The 19,974-nt window shown below is 36.6% G+C and overlaps 1 protein-coding gene across 1 annotated transcript in view; it reads left to right on the top strand.

Annotated features, from left to right (window-relative positions):
• Positions 1–19,974, top strand: part of PRR16 (proline rich 16) — a 166,825-nt gene that overhangs the window by 100,398 nt on the left and 46,453 nt on the right. Inside the window, 1 exon segment of the mRNA XM_076362962.1 lies at positions 14,052–14,946. Coding sequence (XP_076219077.1) covers positions 14,052–14,810 — 759 coding nt within the window. The 3' untranslated portion in view covers positions 14,811–14,946.

Here is a 19,974-nt window from a genome sequence, read left to right as displayed (position 1 = left end):
AATGCAACTATTCATTTACTGAGGGAGACAGACCTCTTGAATTTCACCTTCAGCCTTTAATTATACTTACAATAAGTCATGCCTCTCTCTCTCATTAAAAATAGCAAAAGTTACTACACCCAAGGGAAACCTATGCCACAGATGCAGAGGCATCTGAATTGAATACACAGGAGAGGGACTGGAGCACAAGCAGTAAAAATACAGTGTCATGGTACTGAGCACAACACCATGTACCATATGAGATGGCCAAATTCTCTTTTAATAGTTCAGTAGTGCTGGGAGTATAAGTACATTAGAGGCATAACAGGCCCAGCTTCTTTGCAGATTGTGCAAAAGCAAAGAAAAACTTTCTGTTTTTTTACTTTATAACCTACCTGATGTGTAACCAAAAATAGAATTGGAACAGCAGGTAATAGTGCCAAAAACATGAGCTAATGGTCTTATAAGGACAAAAATTTATTAGTCATTGCTTGAAAAAACATCCACAGTATTGTGTTTTGGCACACTCTGAAACAATTACCTCCTTCAAAAGTGCTGGAAATATGTGAGCTACAGATTTCCTGATTTTTTTCTGTTGGGGCGATTGATAGTACAAATACTAGTTTTGAAAACAGAAGACTTCCTAAATCAGAAAGACATCTTAAAGATGTTAGATAAGCATTTTTAAAGCTCAGCAAGCAGAGTGTGTATCTCATTGCAAACATTAGCTGTAAACTCTGCTCCTTCACCTTTGCTCCCCATGCATCCTTAATTTTATGCTATTTGTTAATTTTTTTTGACTGGAAGGCAGCTAGAAAGCTTTCTTCAAGCTCTGAAATAAATGTTATTGATTAAATTCAGCTTTAACCATAAAGTAAGCAATCATCTATGTAAATGTGTAACATCAGATTACATTATTTACTTTAAATTTTTTTAAAGAGCTGTCTTGGCAATGTTCATATTATGCTAATGTGAATACCATAATTATTGCTAAATGATTTAATTACATTATTTATTAAAAAAATCCTTACCTACAGTTTGTTCTTACTCACTGTCTGAAATACATATAAAGCTGTACTAATGACTTGAAGGGATCAGATTTAGATACCTGCCTAAGGGAACAAAAGTTTTGACTAGATTATATTGTTATTAGCTTTCTTCAGATAATTAGCATATTGAATCAAAAATATGGTTCAGGCCAAAGCCATGGAGAGCTGAGAGTCAATAAACTTTTATAGCATTTTGACATGTATAATGTATATAGAACCAAGGATGGGGTAAACTTCCTTATTTTTATATTTCCCTTGCACGCATGTAGCATTTTATTTAAAGGAATCTGAAAAAAATGTTACCCATAAATATTGAGATAGACTATTCTGTGACTTTTAATTAAATTCCTTAAATATGTTGTGATGCAGTGTGAGCAGAAGTCATTTAACTTGGAGCAACTAATAATTAAAAGACAACCAAGTATTCATTTCAAACCTACATGGTTCATAGCAATTACTTTCTCTAGTAGTAGGGTTTGGCTGATTCATTACTATTAATTAGTGGTGTAAGCTCACCATGGGCTATCTCATGTTATGTATTCTGCCCAGTACATCCAGATGGAAAAAAGTCAAATTGAGTCCCAGGAAGCCTTCAGTAGGGTCAATATTACAACATCGTTTTTGTTCTCTCATTCTTGGAACAATGTCTACGGCACACTTAGTTCCAGATGTCACCAGCAGCTCACGAGGAGAGCAAGGAGGAGAAGGCAGCTTACCCATTTTAAGACCTTTCAGCTGAAAGAGTTATACAAGTTTTTAATAATAATCATCATTATCAATAACATTATTTTTATCTAGGCAGATAGTTCAACCTATTGCATAAACAGAAGCTCTTTCTTTCAATGAAATCATATCAACAGAAAGTATTGCAGGTATATCTGAAGGAAAAAAGCCTACTGCTTTAGTATTTTTTCACTGTAAAAAGCAGATGATGCTGTTACTTCATCTAAAATTTGCTTTGAACTTTGGATTTGTTCAAACTTTTATTTAGAATGAAACTTAAAGGATTGTGCAATTTTGGGTCATGTTTTGAAGCCAAAAGGACTGGTTAGAAATGTGTCTACTAAGCTAAATGTTCCAGTTCTGTTCATCTCTGTTGAAACTGTATTTTAGTAAGTGTCCAACAGGCTTGGAATTAGTACTTCCAGATTAATGTAAATTCATTGCACATTTCATTTGGGCTTAAATGTGGCTTTGGAGCTGTAACAGAAATGGTGCTGAAATATTAAAATAGGGAGGCCATCTAGACTCAGAGTAGTATTTCACTAATAAAATCCTTTCAATCAAAAAATCCACCAGCCCAATGTGTGGTCTCCAAAAGATATATTGGCTGTTCTTGGGGAATGTCTTTTTGTTTTTAGAACAAAGGGATGTTAAACATTTATTTCTGGAGTCTCTTTTAGACTGTCAGAGGAAAAGGAAGGATGCTGATTAATACTCTGCCTAGTGAGGTGGTTTATTTAAAATCAGAGTACACCCAGTGCTTAAGACTGGAGTTAACACAAAAGAATTGCAACAGAGTTGTTTACCAACTTCTCAGAAAATTCTTCTGGGTGTGCTAAATATTTTAAATTCTTTTTCAGAGCAATAACGTTATGAGGGCTTTCTTTCACAATAGCCGTTATTAATGTACCTGAAGAGTGTACCGAGGAAACTATTTCTGTGATTAGTGGGACATTTTTTCTAACCCTACAGAGGAACTTTTAGTCTCCCTGGTGAACATTAATAGTTTGGGGATACACATACTTTAAGGAACTTTTACATGCTGTTCGCATTACTAGCTAAGAGCTTAGACAAATATTTAGCATTCATTTAAATTAATATGATGTTTGATTAGGCAAATCACTGTATTTGTAGTCATTATGAACCGATGTTTATAGCAAAGGTTGTTATGTAGGGACTAAAGTCTCTAACGTTTTACGGTACTGCATTTTCAGCTGTTTTACAACACTTTTATTCAGAAAACACTAGAAATAATGAGAATGCACAGACTAACCATTCCTTAGCTTTTGTCAACATGCAGCCATTTTCAATTTTGTTACCTGTTTTGAGAGAGAAAAGCAGTAGTAAGCCGCAGTTTCTAAAATGTTGATTTAGAAAGATACATTTGATTCACAAGACACACCAAAGCCTCACAACTCTGGTATTCTCTGGCCTCTTTGTATTAAACAAAGAGGTCCACTATCAAGGAGTATTACTGAAACATGTACACAAGGATTCCACATTAATTCTCTTGAGTTTTTTACAGGGAAGCCTTTTTACTTGTATTTACATGTGCATTTAAGCATTGAATGCTGATTAGCAATTTGTCTTTTAAATTTCCTGATTTGTGCCAATGAATTAAAAAATTACGTATGCAGAAATAGTTGTTCAAACGCATATTTACCATGTCCAGCTTCATCCTTTTCAATGCTTTTTCTTTTCTTATCTAATAGCATAAAAATAGAGGTCTGTAGTCTTTGTATTTCCAAAAATGTAATTTATAATTCCACAAATTAAGGAGCAAATGTATGAAAACCAAATAGTAAAGTAGTTGTACGCTCTCCTTATTGTAGTCTTACATTAGGCATTTTCAGAGATAGGATGAAGAGTAGATTTCAGTGTCCCCAAAAAGAAAATGAGCATTGTTCCATTACTTTCATGAGCTTAAATAGTCACACAGGCTATATCTACACAGTCAAACCTAAACTTGGAAGAATAAAAAAAAAAGTATAATTGACATCAGTGTAACAATAAAGGGAAAATTGCTGATTTCCCATTAAGTTGCAGTTTTCTTTGTGAGTCATATGAAATTAAACTTTCTTTGTACTTTATTATGTAGTCCTCATTCGTTTCTCCAGTACTTAAAAGCCCTTTTTTCTAGTTGTGAGTCTTTTGTCGATGTTTAGAACAAGCTGTGCCAGATTCACTTGCTGCTCTTGGAATCTGTTCTTGAACAACTCTCAGTTAATACTGCTGCCCATAGAGATATGCGTTGTACTTGTTATTTTAGATATGTGGATTGATTTGCTATGCTTACACAGTTTTGGTGACTGCATCATTACGGGCAAGAGAGGGGAGCAAAGGAAAGGCATGACTGATAACTCAGGGTGAGGCTTCTGTTTTAGTGTTGAGTCTGAGTTGCAGTTTGTATTTCAGCCTGGATAATGAGCTATGTGTGAAATCATAACCCTTACCAGAGTTAAGACGAGAGTGTCATCGCTCTGTGTCTCTAGATGTGACATAAAAACAGATTTAATCCCCTTTACTTTTGTGAAATTAATTACCTTCCTATATTGCCAGATACGAGATGATGTGAGTATTTCTCTGGAAGTGTGAAATTCTATTACCATTCATAAGGAATGCTGACTTAATTCAGCTAATATTTTGGAACAGCTTTTTTTTTTTTTTTTTTTTTACAAATATTCTTTGAACTTGCTTTTCTAGAAAGGGATTTTTTTGTTTGGTTGGTTTTTACTTTATTTTCTCAGGTTTTCAGTTTGCTTATCATAATTTTATCAAGGTTCTTTTGTGTGTTACAGGAACTATAATTATACTATTTTTCATGCTATGAATACCTGCCACATACCTGCCTTCATCTCTCTCTCTGATCTTCCAAGCAGCGTCCCTAGCAGACTTCATCGAAAAGGGTACACAGGAATTACTATGGCTATGTTAAGTTCTTAAAGGGGAACACAGAGAGCAGCTTACTGCCTTTTCTATTTCTTTTTTTATTCCTTCATGGAAGAGAAGCCTTTTTCTTTTAAGATTTTGAATATGGGCTTCCCAGTTTGCTTTCCCTGAAATGCTACATCAGGATGATGATACTGAGCTTTCCTGGCCTTGTTAGATTCCCAAGAGTCCAGCATATTCTTATATCCATTTATATGTTTGCGTCCGGCCTAACTTGGTGTTCAGTCTACTTCCAAATGTCAGAGTACAGTTTAGTAAAGCCTGTCATTGAAAATGATGTATTTCTGAATTCATTTATGTACAGAGGGTAAGGTTTAAACAATGGCTGTATAATGTACTCCAAAGGGTAGTACTAGTTTGCTGAAGTTACTAACGTATTCTTTAGTAAAAACTTTCTGGTGGCAAAAACTGCATGTGTTTTTTTTCTGTTATTTATCGAGTTGGGATGTGTGTAACTTTGCTTAGGATGGTGTTGATCTTTTAGATACCTTAACACTGACAGGACTCACACTAACCTTGCCCTTTGCTGGTGCTGCAGGGTGGGTGACTGACCTGTCTGAGATGCTACTGTAAGAGTTGTCTCCTGAAAGCTGAACTTTGAATCTGCCTGGAACTGTGTATTAGCTCAAATATTGGATTCATCCCTAGTACTATGCTAGAATATCTTAGCATAAACAGACATGATTATTTATTAATACAGCTTCAGATATGAAGATGCTGTTGGATACACTGTAAAACTTTTATTATAACTTCTTAGTGGTGGCAGAAGGACTGCTGGGTGTAGCCAGCTATTTGAGTCTTTGTTTCCTTGTGTAAGGTTATTACTCTTTGTTCTACAGACATTTATCATGTATTTGATTAAAAAAAAAAAACACCAAATTTCAAGACTGAGAGGGTTTGCATAGCTGTGGTTTTACAAAACAGCTACAGCTTAAGTATTATGCAAGTCCATGAAGCACTTTGTCTGTAAAAGCTTCTGTGTTTTTTCTCAAGCAGAAAGAGGAGTAGGTGGTATGTCCATATAATGAAGGTGGGAAACTGCAGGATGTTGCAGATGCTAAAAGCTTATACGGGTTCAAGCAGAAATAGGCATGTTTATGGTAGATAAATATGTCAAGATCTACTTAGTGCAAAATCTGTTAAGAAGTCCTTGAGTTTGAAATTGTTTGAGACTGGGATAAGATTCTACAGAAATATTTCTGCGTGACTTTTCTATTCTTGTATTCTTGTCTGGGCACCTGCTTTTTGTAATTTTTCACAATATGGTACTAAGGAGACCACTTGTCTCTCCTAGTACAGCTCTTCTTTTGGTTTCTTTTTGCAATTTTTTGGCTTACGCAACTTCATAAACATATTTCTACTCTAAATTTGGTTCCATTTCTCCTTGACCTGGAAGCTGTATTCAGTGGGGATGGGGGGACAGCGTAGAGAAGTTAGCTGTGGCAAATGCAAAAGATATGACCATGGATGACTGAAGCTGGAATATAAGCACCTGAGAACAGGGTCTTATTCTGATGTTATGCAGCTTAAACTGTAGAGGGAAACACTGGCTCTCTCACTGTTAATAGGGACCTCCCTTTCGTTTGTTGTTAGGTCTGTGGTGGTTCAGGATTTACAGGCATAGACTTGATGGGGAAAAAGCTTCATTGTGTCCTTAGTTATACTGAATGTTCATTTTTGTCAACAAAGGACTAGTAACTCTACAGGAAATAACGAGCTAAGATGACAGGAAGGTAAATAGTTTGACAGCTTGTCTTAAAGATTCCTGTAGTAATTACAGCAAGCGAACAATTTCTTGTAGTATTAGAGATGCAATCATAAGATATTAGAGCTACTGACATAGCATGTTTGCCAGTTCCTTACTTAAAGGCAAGAGTAGCCTCTTTGTGATAGAGCTGATTGCTGTTTTATTGTTAATTACATGTTTCTTCTTCTGGCTTGTCACATAGTTAATTTTTGCATACAGTGCAAAATTTATCCATGTCAAACTTTGCAAGTTTTTGGAATTGCTTCAAAAGTAATGAAATTAAGACATTTTGATTGCACTTATTTGTAATTAAGGAAGAACACCTAATTTTGTTCCTTTCCCCAGTAATTTTTTCAGTTTGAAGTAAGAAAGCAAAAACTTGTGCTAGTTGCATGACCTGACTTGATTGCAGTTGATTTAAAATCAAGATCAGTATCTGTCTTTAACTATTCATTTTCTAGAAAACTTCCAGCAAACTCAAATCTCATAGCTGCACACTGCCATGGTGTAGTACTAAACAGTAATATATGGATTATAACTATTCTATCTTAGAAGTAATATCACAGCTAAGTACCATTTCCATTTTGCTTATGCAGCTTTTTTGAGAGGTACTAGCCTGTACAGAAGCAAGTCATTTTAAAAAAGAGATCTTACTCATAAATCCACGTGAAACTTTGAAGAACATACGAAACAGTGAAAATGGCTGGACATCTTAGGAAAAATTATAATTTTGAAGTTCTGTGAACTTAAAAGTTTATGAATCTTTAAACGTATATTACTTTTCTTTCTGAAAAGCAATTTGCTGCTGTATTCAAGAGTTGGAAAAAAGCAACAATTGTCTGTGGTGGATTGAGTGCAGCTAGTAACATTAGTAACATTAAACATTAGTAACTTATTGCCTTTTTTCCCACTGCCTTTAAACAGGAGGGAAAACAAACCTGGTGAAACATTTATTGTAAGGAGATAATAAATCTCTCAATAGATTACACACGCATTTGTGGGTGTGTATCACATAATCACACAAAGAGAAACACTGCAAAAAGTGTTTGTGACTAATTGTAGATACTCTTTTCAGAGAAGTTTAGGGATACAATTAAGAAGTAAAAGAAACTGTTACTTCATGTGTCATGTTTTAGTCTTGTTATTGCCAAGTTAGATTCTTACAATGAGATCCTGGCATCCAGTAAGAAATACAGAGTTTTGAGTATTGGTCTAATCAACTTAGGATATTCACCCACAAAAGTGCCTTAGCAGAAGAGGTAAAAACCAGACAAAACTTCTAAGTACAACTCAAACAACGAAAATATTAGGCCAGCATAGGCTGCTTTTGATAATCACAAGATGTTTTCTTGGACCAGATTCTCAGTTACTTTAAACGGGGACTGCAGTTTGACCTCAGTGGAAAAGCAATACTTCATGCTAGCTGTATATTTTTAAGCAGTTTAATGTAAGAGTTTGGTAACATTGAGGGATGGGGTTAATTGTAGGATATATTTGCATTGCAAATTGTTTGCAACTTCAAGGTCTTCCTTTGTTTTTCCAACTTTTTTTCTTTTTTATTGGGGGTGGGTAGTATTTATGTCCATTTGACCTCCTTACTTTGATAGTACCAATTCATTCTCCATACACTGGTGGTTGCAGCAAAGAATTTCTGAGTCTAAATGCACATTGGTAAGCTTTTTTTTCAGTAGTACATAACTTAATCTTACCTCTGTCTACAACAAGGAGCTTTACATTTTCTCTCACAGTTTCATAGGCTGTGCACTCCCAGAGAGAGACAACAGGGAGGAAAGTTGTCTCAAAATAGTAATCTTTAGTCTCGGTTTACTTATGGTTCTATCTTACAAATGTCACACAAATCATATTCATGTTTAATCTTAGTGAAGTGGGAAAAAAACTCATGTTACTATAGATCTTACATATTGTATAAATTTAAAAGTTACATGTATAAACTTCTGCATGCAGTCTTTCTCACAAATGCTCCTAGAACTTTAGCTATTAACTCAAATGTTTTGTCAGCTTCTTGTCAGATGTGTTCTTACATGGCTGCCTTTTCTTTCCTAGCTTTCTTTACACTATTCTTTCACTCTCAGGAATCATGTTTACAATGTTCATCCACTAATTCACTTTGGCTTCTTCAACTTCTACGCTTTATTGCTCAAGTGTACCCAGAGTGCAATCACTGTTTTATTTTGCCCTCCCATCTTAAAATCTAGTGATCTTGCCTCATTGCCTACTCTTAGTAACTACTACCTGGCAAGTTGTCAGCATGGAACAATCCTTGGTTACTTGATGTTTGCTTTTCTTCTTCCCGATGGCTGGTTGTCAGCTCCTGCACAGGTACTTTATTTCATTTGTGTCCTCTCTGACATGTGGAGTTTTCACTTTCACACGTCCTCTTTGATGAGCTTCTAACCATTTTTTTGTTTTGTTTTCATTTGTACTTCTTTGGTGGATAGTATTCATAGCATTTATTTAGCAGAAAATTAACATTAAAACTATCTAACAAAATTAAGCACAAATTTCAGATTTAACCACAGATCTATCATTTTCCTTTTGGCTTTGTTTTATTCTCATTTTTTAGTTTTCTGTGTCTAATCCAAACCTGAAAGCTCTTGAAGCAGAGAGAAATGTGTTATTTTGCTTGTCTGTAAAACATCTCAAGCATCTATGGCATTCTCTAAAGATTTGGATTTTCCTGGTATGAGGAAAGTACCTCGGATTACTTCCTACCATCTTTTCAACTATATATTTCTACACTCTTCTAATATTCAAGTTACTAGTTTAGATATCTTGAGAAAACCTTTTGAACTAGAGATTTAAAAAAAAAGTTTAAAAAATGTATTTAAAAGTATTAAAACAGTGCATTGAGAAGCAAGAACTCAACAGCAGTAGCATTCATTTGCTTTAGCAAAGATCTGTGATTTTCCTACAGTCATACAACACTGATTTTTTCCTTGAAGCTGTTCTTGTAGTTAGGTACTCAACAAGGAGGCATCTTACAAGGTGAATTAGTCAGCCCCTCTGAGTTAAGTGATTTAGGAGCACTGGTGCATTCGAGCGCTTGATTGTTTCCTTATCGGAATGTTCATAATTAACATTTTTTTCCCAAATCTACTGAAAGGCTTGAGTGTCTACATAAAAATCTAGAAGAACAAGAAAAAGCAAAATAATTGTGAATCATAACTCTAATTCTACTTCTGTTGATTTTTTTTTTTTTTTTTTAATTTGGTATATTCCTGTTAGCTAGTGTTGGTTTTTAAACATACCCCTGCTCTTTTGAGTTTAGGTAGAGATGAGACTTAATTCATGTCAATTGATTGCTGGTTCTAAATGGTGATTATAAATTCTTATGTACATATTTTACAGATGCTGTTGTTGTTGATCTTCTGTCTAGTTTGAGTATTACTGGAAAGAAACGCTTGAGTGTCTACATAAAAAATTAAAGAACAGGAAAATACAAAAGAATTTTCAATCAGTAAACTGGAGGTGAAGGATAAACATAGTATCTAAGTTAAATTTGCTTTATCCAAACAATTGTTTTTTCTGCTCATTGTGTGGTAAAGATTCCCAGTTGTTGTCAAAATTAAAACAAAACAACAACAAAAATTGCCATCCAAAAGTTCCACACATATTTCTAAGGATAAAGTGATGCTATAAGCAGAGATTTGACTTGTTGAACGATTTAGATTTCAGGATAAAATATTTTGGGTCTGTACATGCGTTAACAGATTTTGATTTATTTCTTGGGGTCAGCTAGAGAAATCCAACTCCATCCCCTCTGGGCACCTAATATTGTTGTCTAGTAACAACCCAGAAAGAGGGTAGGAATGGGCTGATGTCCTGGTTCATTCAGAGGTGTCACACTGGATCCTACAGAGCTTGAAGCCTCGGGATGTTGCTGGTGGGGGAGAAGTGGGCATCTCTGCAGAGCTCAAATCCAGTTAATGGCTAAGGAGCTCCTCAGGCTATAAAAGGATGTCTTCCCCATGCTTGTACATGTGGATCAAGTCCTGCTTTATTCCAGAACTGAAAAATGGACAGATGTTGCACAACTGTAGCAGCTTTTTTGTTTCTAAATATTCTCTCTCTTAGTTCTATAGGAAGTGCGTTGTGAAATGGAGGCTATTTTTTTCAACACACTTTTTTTCTTTTTTTTTTTTTTAACTACATCCGTTTCACTGTGTTAGTCACCGGTTCTCTGTTGCTTTTTCATCTTATTTGAATTTTTCCTTCGGAACAAAAAAAGCAAAAGAAAATAACAGTAAACAGAATCACAGCTTGTGGTAGGAATGAATCTGGACAGATAAACTGTGGTGTTATGTCAGAGCCATTTCGTGCTGGTTTTATGTTTTACAAATGGATAGGTGACAAAAAAATTCTGATGTGTACTACACATTTGCCCAGAGGGCAAGAGATAAACTCTGTAGTCATTTAAATTCAAGGACAGTTCATAACAGACTTTCCTGTTACTCTTGAGAAAATTTTTGCACTCTCAGAAGGACAATTTGAATGGATGCCAATTTTCTTATCACCAGGGTCTGCCATTTTATGACACACGTGTGCTGCATAAATACAGCTGTATGCTCACAGCACCAGTGGAACATCACCTTTAATGTGTCCCTCTCAAAATAATAAACACTGGGTATTGTTTCTGTAGAATTACATTGCATGGAGTACATTTACTTTGTACAGTGTGGAGCAGGGACAATCTTTGTTGCACACAAGGCCTAAAGCAAAGAAGCCATCATTTGTGAGTGGTTCTGCAGGAAAAAAATAAATAAAATTATTAGAATTTTGTGTGTGTCTTAAAATAACATTAAAGTGCGGGTTTTTTAAATTTTATTTTCTTCTTTATTGGGAATTTGATATTGGAAATTGTAAGTGAATTTTATCAAAGTAAGGAAGATTTAATATATTATTTGGATAATCTCCATGAGATTTATCTGTAGCTAATTGTGCAATAACCACATCAGCGATCCATGGCTGTCTTTTTCCTCACACGTGCGATGTTGCTTTCTAAGGTCCTGTATGATTACAGGTACCCTTTGAGGGGGCTATCATGGTAGAAAATAGAGGAAAAGAAAAATTAGGTTTTGTTGGAATAAGCCAATTGCAAAAGAAACCAATTTTTGTTCTTGATATTTTCTTATAGTTTTTACTAAGCAATGTGAAGCAACCAAATATTATCACTTACTATTATCCAATACTGTAATACAGGCCAAAGTACTGTCACCTGTACAAGCTATCCAGTGCTCCTGTGTTGAGCATCCTTACAGATATGTCTTTCCTTTCTCTCTTGCCTGCAGCTGTATAATGGCTCTTTTTCTGTTTCTTTGCTTGCCAAGGAATTTCTTTGGTTTCTGGTGCATCAATCCATCCTGTAGCTGTTATAGTTTATTAAAAGATTACATATTGGATTCCAGGAGAGGATTCAATAGTATATTTAGCCATATGTAGGCAGACCCTACACAAATCCATACTAAACTTGCAGAGGGGTGCTTGAATTTCAGGCTTAGTGCCTAGAACTTGACTGTCTTTTCCTTGTTCCTTTAGATTGACTGTTTCATTTTGACAAGTTCTCTCTGCCTTGGTTTGCATATGTAAAGTAAGGTGTAAAGTTCTTCCTCCTGTAAACTGTCTTTCTTGCTATGAATTTTGCATTGTTGTGGTACAGATGTGGCTTACCTGCCTTTATTCTGAAATTTCCAAGTGTAGTCATATGCTGTACCCTGCGAGGAGATGTTTGGGATCTGACAGTTACCAGAGTTCAACTATACCTTTCAACTTCTAGACTAATATTTTAAATCCTGATTATTTGGGGGAATTAATGTCTGTCTTTTAAGGGTATAGTTTTTCTTTATTCTTTATTGGAGAAAAATCAAAATGCTAAAATAGAAACTGAAATGCAACGTGGTATTGGGTTTTGAATAGTGAGTAAATGAACAGTTGTTTGGGTCTTAGAGAGTAAAAGTGTGGTAAATTTTTTTCAAAGATGTTTGCAAGCTCTCTTTCTGAATCACGGTTATCTGCATGTCTGCTGTTTTTAGGAGAAGGAAGGCACTGAACTGAATTGTCGCATATGAATTTTTATGAATTTTATATTACACAACTCTTAGCTACAGTATGAGCAGTGGAAGCTAAAGTGCTCTTTCATTCTATGGTGTTTTTGCTGTCATTATTTACTGTCTACCACTGGGCACATAAGCGAGTTACTGGTTTGACCAAATAAAGAGTCACTGCCTTCAGTAATGACTTTTACTTTTTTTGCAGTTAACATACGGCTTATACTTCTCAAAAATAAGCTTACTTTGAAATCAATAATATTAGGAGCAAATTATTGAAAGCAGGAAGTAGAAATGAAAGTCTCAAAAGGGTAAGAAGGATTGATTCAGTGGCACAACTGGAGACAACTAGTTTCATTTCAGATATACTCAGGTGCCCCCTCCAGCTCTCCCTCAGAATGTCACAGATCTCCTATAAGGACCCCAAGCAATGGCACAAGCTTTTTATTCATGACCAAAGTTAGTTAGTAACATTTCAGCTACTGATTATGTATATCCTGTAAGGATATAAAGGATAAAAATCAGTTTTTCAAATGTGTGCTTACTTCCTGTGGTGTGTGTTGTAGTTAACTGCAGATTATAACTACAGTTGTTCAACTAGGTACTGAGTGAAATGCAGTTTTCAGGAAGGGCTTTTAATTGTCGTATGACAAATTTTTTGTTACCTACTAAAGGCGCCATCAGTTGCATGTCCTATAAAAAATTGAGTAGAAAAAGGAGTCTGGAAGACTAGAAGAGATCTAACATTGTAGAAACTACAAAGAGAAATATGGGAGGTAGAGGAAATCTTGGAATAAAGTGCATGAGTTAATAAATGCTTGTAGCTTTGGAAACCAAGCTACTTTTCCTCTTTTCTTTCAGCAAATGCTATTTCAGGATTGCTTCAGAGGCTCTCAGATCTTAAGGAAAATATTCATAAAGGAATATAATGCAGTCTAATATAAGAGAGAAGTTGCTTCTCAGTACCTTATTTATGTTAAAAAATTGTCAGGAAAGAGTGTACCAAACTTACGATTGTAGGTGTATGATATCACCTATACAGAGATGCATATTTAAATCTAGGCTGTGTGAAAGGTCAGAGCTAAAAGATACTCTGCAGAAGATTTGGATTCAGAAGCTGTCACGTAGAAGCTAAAGTTAAATAATTCAGTCTCCTCCTGCACTGGAAGGCAAAGCATAATATTGAAGGTTTACAGTTCACTTACAATGATATTGCCAAGTAAACCCTAGAGGGAAAGAAGCAGAATTTCATTCCAGAGTGTTTCCAGTTATATTTCTTTTGTATTCAGGTGATGAGCTAGCAAACTAGCCACCATTATTATTATTATTATTATTATTATTATTATTATTATTTTTATTATTATTATTTATTACGGCTATTATTTTATTACGTTGGCAAGAAAAAAGAAATAATGGTCAAAAAAATTTGGATGCTTCGGTTCTGGGAAGGACAAAACTGATAGTGGAGAGTGCTTTTGTTTTTCTGTGCCTTCACTGGGGCAAGTTTTTCTCACCATTTTCACTCTGGCTGTTGTGCAGGTGGTTGACCAGATTGACACTCTGACGTCTGACCTGCAGCTGGAGGATGAGATGACAGACAGTTCCAAAACGGACACGCTCAACAGCAGCTCCAGCAGCACAACAGCTTCCAGCTTGGAGAAAGTCAAGGTGCGGGGCAGCGCACCGCTCATCAAGCCACCCGCGCACCCCTCCGCTATCCTCACTGTGCTGCGGAAGCCAAATCCGCCCCCGCCTCCGCCACGACTGACGCCCGTCAAGTGCGACGAGCCTCCGAGGCTGCCTCCTTTGGCCAACCCTGTCAAGACTAACGGAACCCTGCTGCGAAATGGGGGCTTGCCAGTCGGGCCCAACCGCATCCCAAATGGAGATACATGCTGTATACCGAACAGTAATTTGGAGAAAGTTGTGATGCAGCCTCTGATGCACAGACCTGAGAAAGAGCGGTGTCCTCAGCCGGGAGCAAGGGAACGGGTACGATTTAGTGAAAAAGTGCAGTACCATGGCTATTGCCCCGACTGTGATGTTCGGTATAACATTAAAAACAGGGAGGTGCACTTGCACAGTGAGCCTGCCCGTGTTGTGGGAAAGCTGCCACACCAGTGCCCTCCCCTGCCACCTCCACCACCTCCGCTGCCTCCATTTCCTCTGGAAAATGGAGGGTTGGGGATAAGTCCCAGTAATAGCTTTCCTCCTCCGAGACCTGCGACTGTGCCTCCACACACCGCACCAAAACCCCAGAAGACCATCCTGAGGAAATCAACCACTACAACAGTGTGATGTATGCCACTTGAAACAACTCTTGGTTTTTTCCTATATATAAACATAAATAGGTAATGAGCACTTTCTACTTGAGCAATAAAAAGACCCAATGTATTACTCCCTGTGTCCAGTGAAGTGGCATAAAAATCACATGGTAAGTACAAAGAGCAATGCTTGTTGATCTTACTTGTACTCACCAAAAAATGTCATGGCAAAGGATGCTGAAAAAATATTCATGCTTTAGCTCATAGGTTGTAAACGTCTATTGCAGTTTCATATCTGTAGCGTGGCTTAAAAGACAGTGAAAAGAAAGTTCAGTTTGAAAATACTGAGTGGTGATTCGTGATAGATTTCAGTCTATCTGACATAAGGGAATAACCATTGCTCCTGGATTTTGGGAAACTTCCTGTTTCTAGCAAGTACCTTTTAAAATGTCATTTGACGAAGCGAAGTGGAGTACCAGCTAACAACTTTTGACTGAGTTCTATAAATGCATTTTTCTCTGCCTAACTGCTTGAGCGAAGGCTTTGTGTGTGGAGCACTGCAATAGGAGGTAATCACTGGACTTTCAGGCAGCTTGATATTTGGTGGGGAAGTAAAGAAATAATTGAAAGGTATGTTGACATGGCTTTGGAAAACTGAATTATCTCGCATTTTGTTTCTCGCTTGCTCAATGTGCCACAGCCAGGGTGAAGTACAGAGTTTTCAGATGAGCAGGGATAGTCCCATTCAGTTCCCCCTGTTTCCACTGCTCCATCTGCAAAATGGTAGTAATATTTTATCTCACGTGCGATGGTGGTAGATTAAAACAACAAAGCGCAGTCCTGCATTTTTCACAAAGCTTTTGTCTGGTGCAAATCTCTTTTTGAAGGCAAAGAAAATTTTGCCTAAGGCCTTCAGGGACATCCACTCAATTCATGTGAAGAGCTTTGAAGTTGAAAATCTCTGTGCAATTATGAAGTATTAACATGCAAACCAAGATATTTTACATGTTATCATATTTTGATGGTGAACCCAATTAATATTCTTACTAGTTGAAAAAAAAGTCCTTAGTGGTTTTAATTATTTTATGAAAGAACATTATTTTATTCTCACAAAGACAATTGCTGGGACCTAAAGTTAAAAACCATCCGATCAGTGAAGACAATCTGATAATAAATCTGTTATTTACAAAAGTTGTGCCAAATTAATCTCAAATGGCCCAACAGCAGATGCTATATAAAAGCAGTATGCTTTTTTCAGCTGAAATGTAAAACGTACTCTATGGCAAAACAGACAAAACTAGACAAAACAGATTTTTAATTTAAATTTCCATTTACATGCAGTAATAGGTATTAAACTGAAAACCAATCTTCAAGCAGTTTCCCTATATACACATTACAGTACATTTATAGTATTTAAACAGAAATAATAATAATAATCATAACAAAAATTCTACTACCCTTTGAAAACCTTTGCAGTAAGCAAAGATTCTATTTTCTGCAAATACACATTTAGGGTCTAAAGCTTCGTGTTGTATTCCCCTGCATAAAAGTGGCAAAGCAAAGAAATCTTCTTAAATGCTTAATCATGCTTTCCCCAAATGCTCCCCATGTGCTTTTCATAATGCACCTTGCATTTTGTATTGTTTGACTATACTTAATCTCATGAGAGCTGTTGCCAAGTGAAGTCCTAGTGCTTGCAGCAGGAGGCAGTAACTCGTTCTGCATGTGTGTGAGATCTTTGTTGCCCAGATGAAGTTTCTGTCAGGTGGATTCTGCTCATGCCCTGGGACTCCACAGCACCTCCCTTGCTCACACATTAAAAGTTACATTTTAAATCACTGGAACAATGTGTGGACATATCCACATTGCATATCTACAGGTTTTTCTTTTTAAAAGAAAACTTTTGCTGTCTGTTTGACTTTATCACTACTGTGGAGATCATATACCAACTATTATAAGCTAGTTTAATATTTTTTTCCTGCTTAAAGGAGCTACTGTGTACAAGAAATTATAGGATAATGCAAATCAAACATTGCATATTTTATATAAAATATTTCTGTTTCATCTTAAGTTAGACAAAATAACACTGAATAATTGGGGGGGGGGTGTCTGCTGCACATGTCTTACCTCACTTGGCTCAATTTTTCCAGTATAAACTCATCTCTGATAGCAGAGCACAGTATTTCTCCTCTGAATTCTGTCCTTGGACTTGTCTCATGAACATGTTAGTACCTCCAAATTAGATGCTGCACTCTATGTATGTACGTTGATATACAAGTAAATTTCAGTTTTGTTGCAGTGTTAAGTTTACAGTTCTTAACTCTGGAAAGTTAAGTGGCATCTGACTTTCATCATTTCATGTTCAGTTTTGGTATCCAACATCCTCCATCTCGCATTTGTCCTCTCTTTCAGAGGCACTTTCTTGTCTCTTTCCCCATGCCTCCTGAGTACCCTTTCACAAACTACTGCCCTTCTTTGTGCATTTTCATGGAGGGAAAAGTGCTGTGCTATAAAAACAAAAGATGCAGCTTTTCAAATGCAGTGCTGCTTTTGGCCAGAAATGCAGTTTCCAAATGTGAAGGAAATACATTGGTTTTGTGCAAAGTTTGCTAACCCAGGCTTTCTTTAATGCACCAAAATGTTCCAAGGTCTCTGTTAAATCGTGCTGTGAACGTTGAATCAATTTTTCTGTTTTAATGAGAATGTCTCTGGCCTGTATCCTATTGTAAGGTATTTTTATCAGTATCACAATTTCACATTATTAACATGACAGAATAAAATGCAGGTTAAAACAGGTAAACTTGCAAAGCATGGGAAACAATTAACTTTAAGCTTTGCAGCACTGTCTGGAAGCTTCTAATAAAAATGGCATAAGAAAGAATGCAATACTATATTCAGCCAGCAGTGTTTTTTACATTTATATTAGGAATGTAATCTCTGTGAAGCATTTTTGAACACCTATAAGATACCATGTTTCACACCTTACTGAGGAAAACACAATAAACTAACCAGAACCAGACAGGAATTTTCTGTCTTTGAAACGTAAATGTAATATCTTTGAGATTATATTTAGTGTTTTACAAAGATGTTAATGCCTGAAAAACTGAAAGGCCAGTAACAGTACTCAGAGCTTTAATTCAACATTTGCCATCATTTCAGACTGCTGCTCAGTTTTGATTCCCCAAGGTATTTTAAAGTCTGAATTGTCCAGATCTAGACTTCTCAAATGCAAATAGAAGGAGAAGGTGGTTTCTATCAATTTAATGAAGGGGATGAGCTTAGGAAAATGGACATAAGCAATGAAAATTGCTTAATTTGTAATAATGGCATTGATTAATAAAATCTAGCATATGGATGCTTTGTAAGAAAGGAACACTAGGAGAGTAAAATCTAGTAACAATCATTTTTAAGGACATAAGGTAAGAATGTTCAAAAAGGCTGTGGATCTTTTTATTACCTAGTAAAAGTCACTGTTCTTCCTTCTCTCTTGCCTTGTGGAGTTTTACACCTTTCATCACATAGTCCGTTGTTCACAGAAACAAGAGAACGTTCCAAGTTTTCATCCTCCTTTTTTATTATTAAATCAATATTTTATTTAAAATGTTACATGAAGTAAGTGAAGTAGACTACAGCTCTTGTTAACTTCTTTCAGATAACTTGATTATTGGTTTTGAAGCAAACAGCGTGCAGTGTGAATTCTATAATCACCAGAGAGAGTTGCGTATGCCCTCTGGCTCAGATCTCCATTTCCATGTTCTAATTATGGCTTTCCTTTCAGTGATACCACAAACAGTAATTTTACATGTGGAGATAAAATCATGCTATGGTTGCTACATCACTCCTCTGATTTACTCTTAAAGTACGCATGAGTATAGGGCACATATTTTTACAGAGGCAGCATTTCTCATTCCCGGTTTGTATGTATGCTGTGACCCGTGCTTTTTCAGAGGGGGGGTGTGTGTAGAAGCAAAATATTTGTCCACTGTTCAAACTAGTAATAATAATGAAAGCATCAGGCTTAGAGCTGTAGTAAGGTCTTGTAAGTGAGATATGGGCAAAGGCATGCGGTAGAAGAAATGTCTATGCTAAACCATGGTAAGAACAATGTTTAGAATACTTAATCTGAAAAATACTTGGCACCTATTGAATAACCACATTGTATTTTGTAGGGCAATGTGTGATATATAGCATGCAATAGTTACACGCTGCAGCCTAGTGTTTCTGAATCTATTAGCACAGACAGTGCAGTTCATAACTGAAGCAGCAGTGGCAGCGCTGGTGTTACTGGCTCGGAACGCTGCAGCACAGTGCATACAAACTGCAGTTCAGCCTCATCTTTGGTAGCAGTTACATGGTGATGTTTTTTATATGGGAAAAACTAGCAGGGATTTTATCTCACTGGCCTGTTTTGTGGTGGAGAAGTGCGCAAGAGAGCAAGTTTCTCCCTCAGTCATAATTTTGACAAGGTCTCTGTAGTAGTCCATCTTGGGATAGCTCTGGGGAGCACACGCAAGTTAACTTGCATTCCTGACCTTAAATGATTTGACATCTGGCTATCTCATGTTGATCAAAGAGCTCTCTTGTTAGCCGAGACTGGAGCTGCTGGGATAAATGGACTTGACCAGGTACCCTGCTGCAGGAGAGTGGCCCGTGCTCTTGTCAACCTGTGCAAGTCTGCTACTGTTCTCTGTTTTTTCACATTTGTTCGTGTATGGCAAAGTCCCCATGTTACTACGTGGTTGGAGGGTTTTGTTAAGAAATTGCACCGTGCACTGTATCTGTCATCTGGGCTGCATTATTTCAGTGGTGTAAGCAGGTGGGACCGTGGCAGTACTTAGGATGCCCAGTCTTTTGTGATGCTGAATCTTTGGAAATTTTGAGGCAGAGTTTTCTTACTGTTGAGATAATCAGTCTCCTGTCAGGTTAGAAAAATAAGTTGAGAATCTCTCATGCAGGTATGACCAAGAGGAACTAGAACCTTTCATATTTTGCAGGACTGTTCTTGTTATTGCAGGACTATGTATCTTTTGTGGTGTGAAAATGTTTTTAATAGATAGATGAGAAAAAAGTCAGGTCTGATCCAGTAAAAGAAGTAGAACATAAATTGCACCCGATAGCCAGCCAACAGCAGTGCTTCGAACAATGAGTAAGACCAGGACCATTCTGCTGCCTTGGGGAAAATAAAGAGTGGAGCTCTA

Source organism: Aptenodytes patagonicus, chromosome Z, assembly GCF_965638725.1.
Source record: "Aptenodytes patagonicus chromosome Z, bAptPat1.pri.cur, whole genome shotgun sequence".
Taxonomy (NCBI): Eukaryota; Metazoa; Chordata; class Aves; order Sphenisciformes; family Spheniscidae; genus Aptenodytes; species Aptenodytes patagonicus.
Note: the sequence above shows the minus strand (reverse complement) of the source record. Positions and strands in the feature narration are given on the sequence as shown.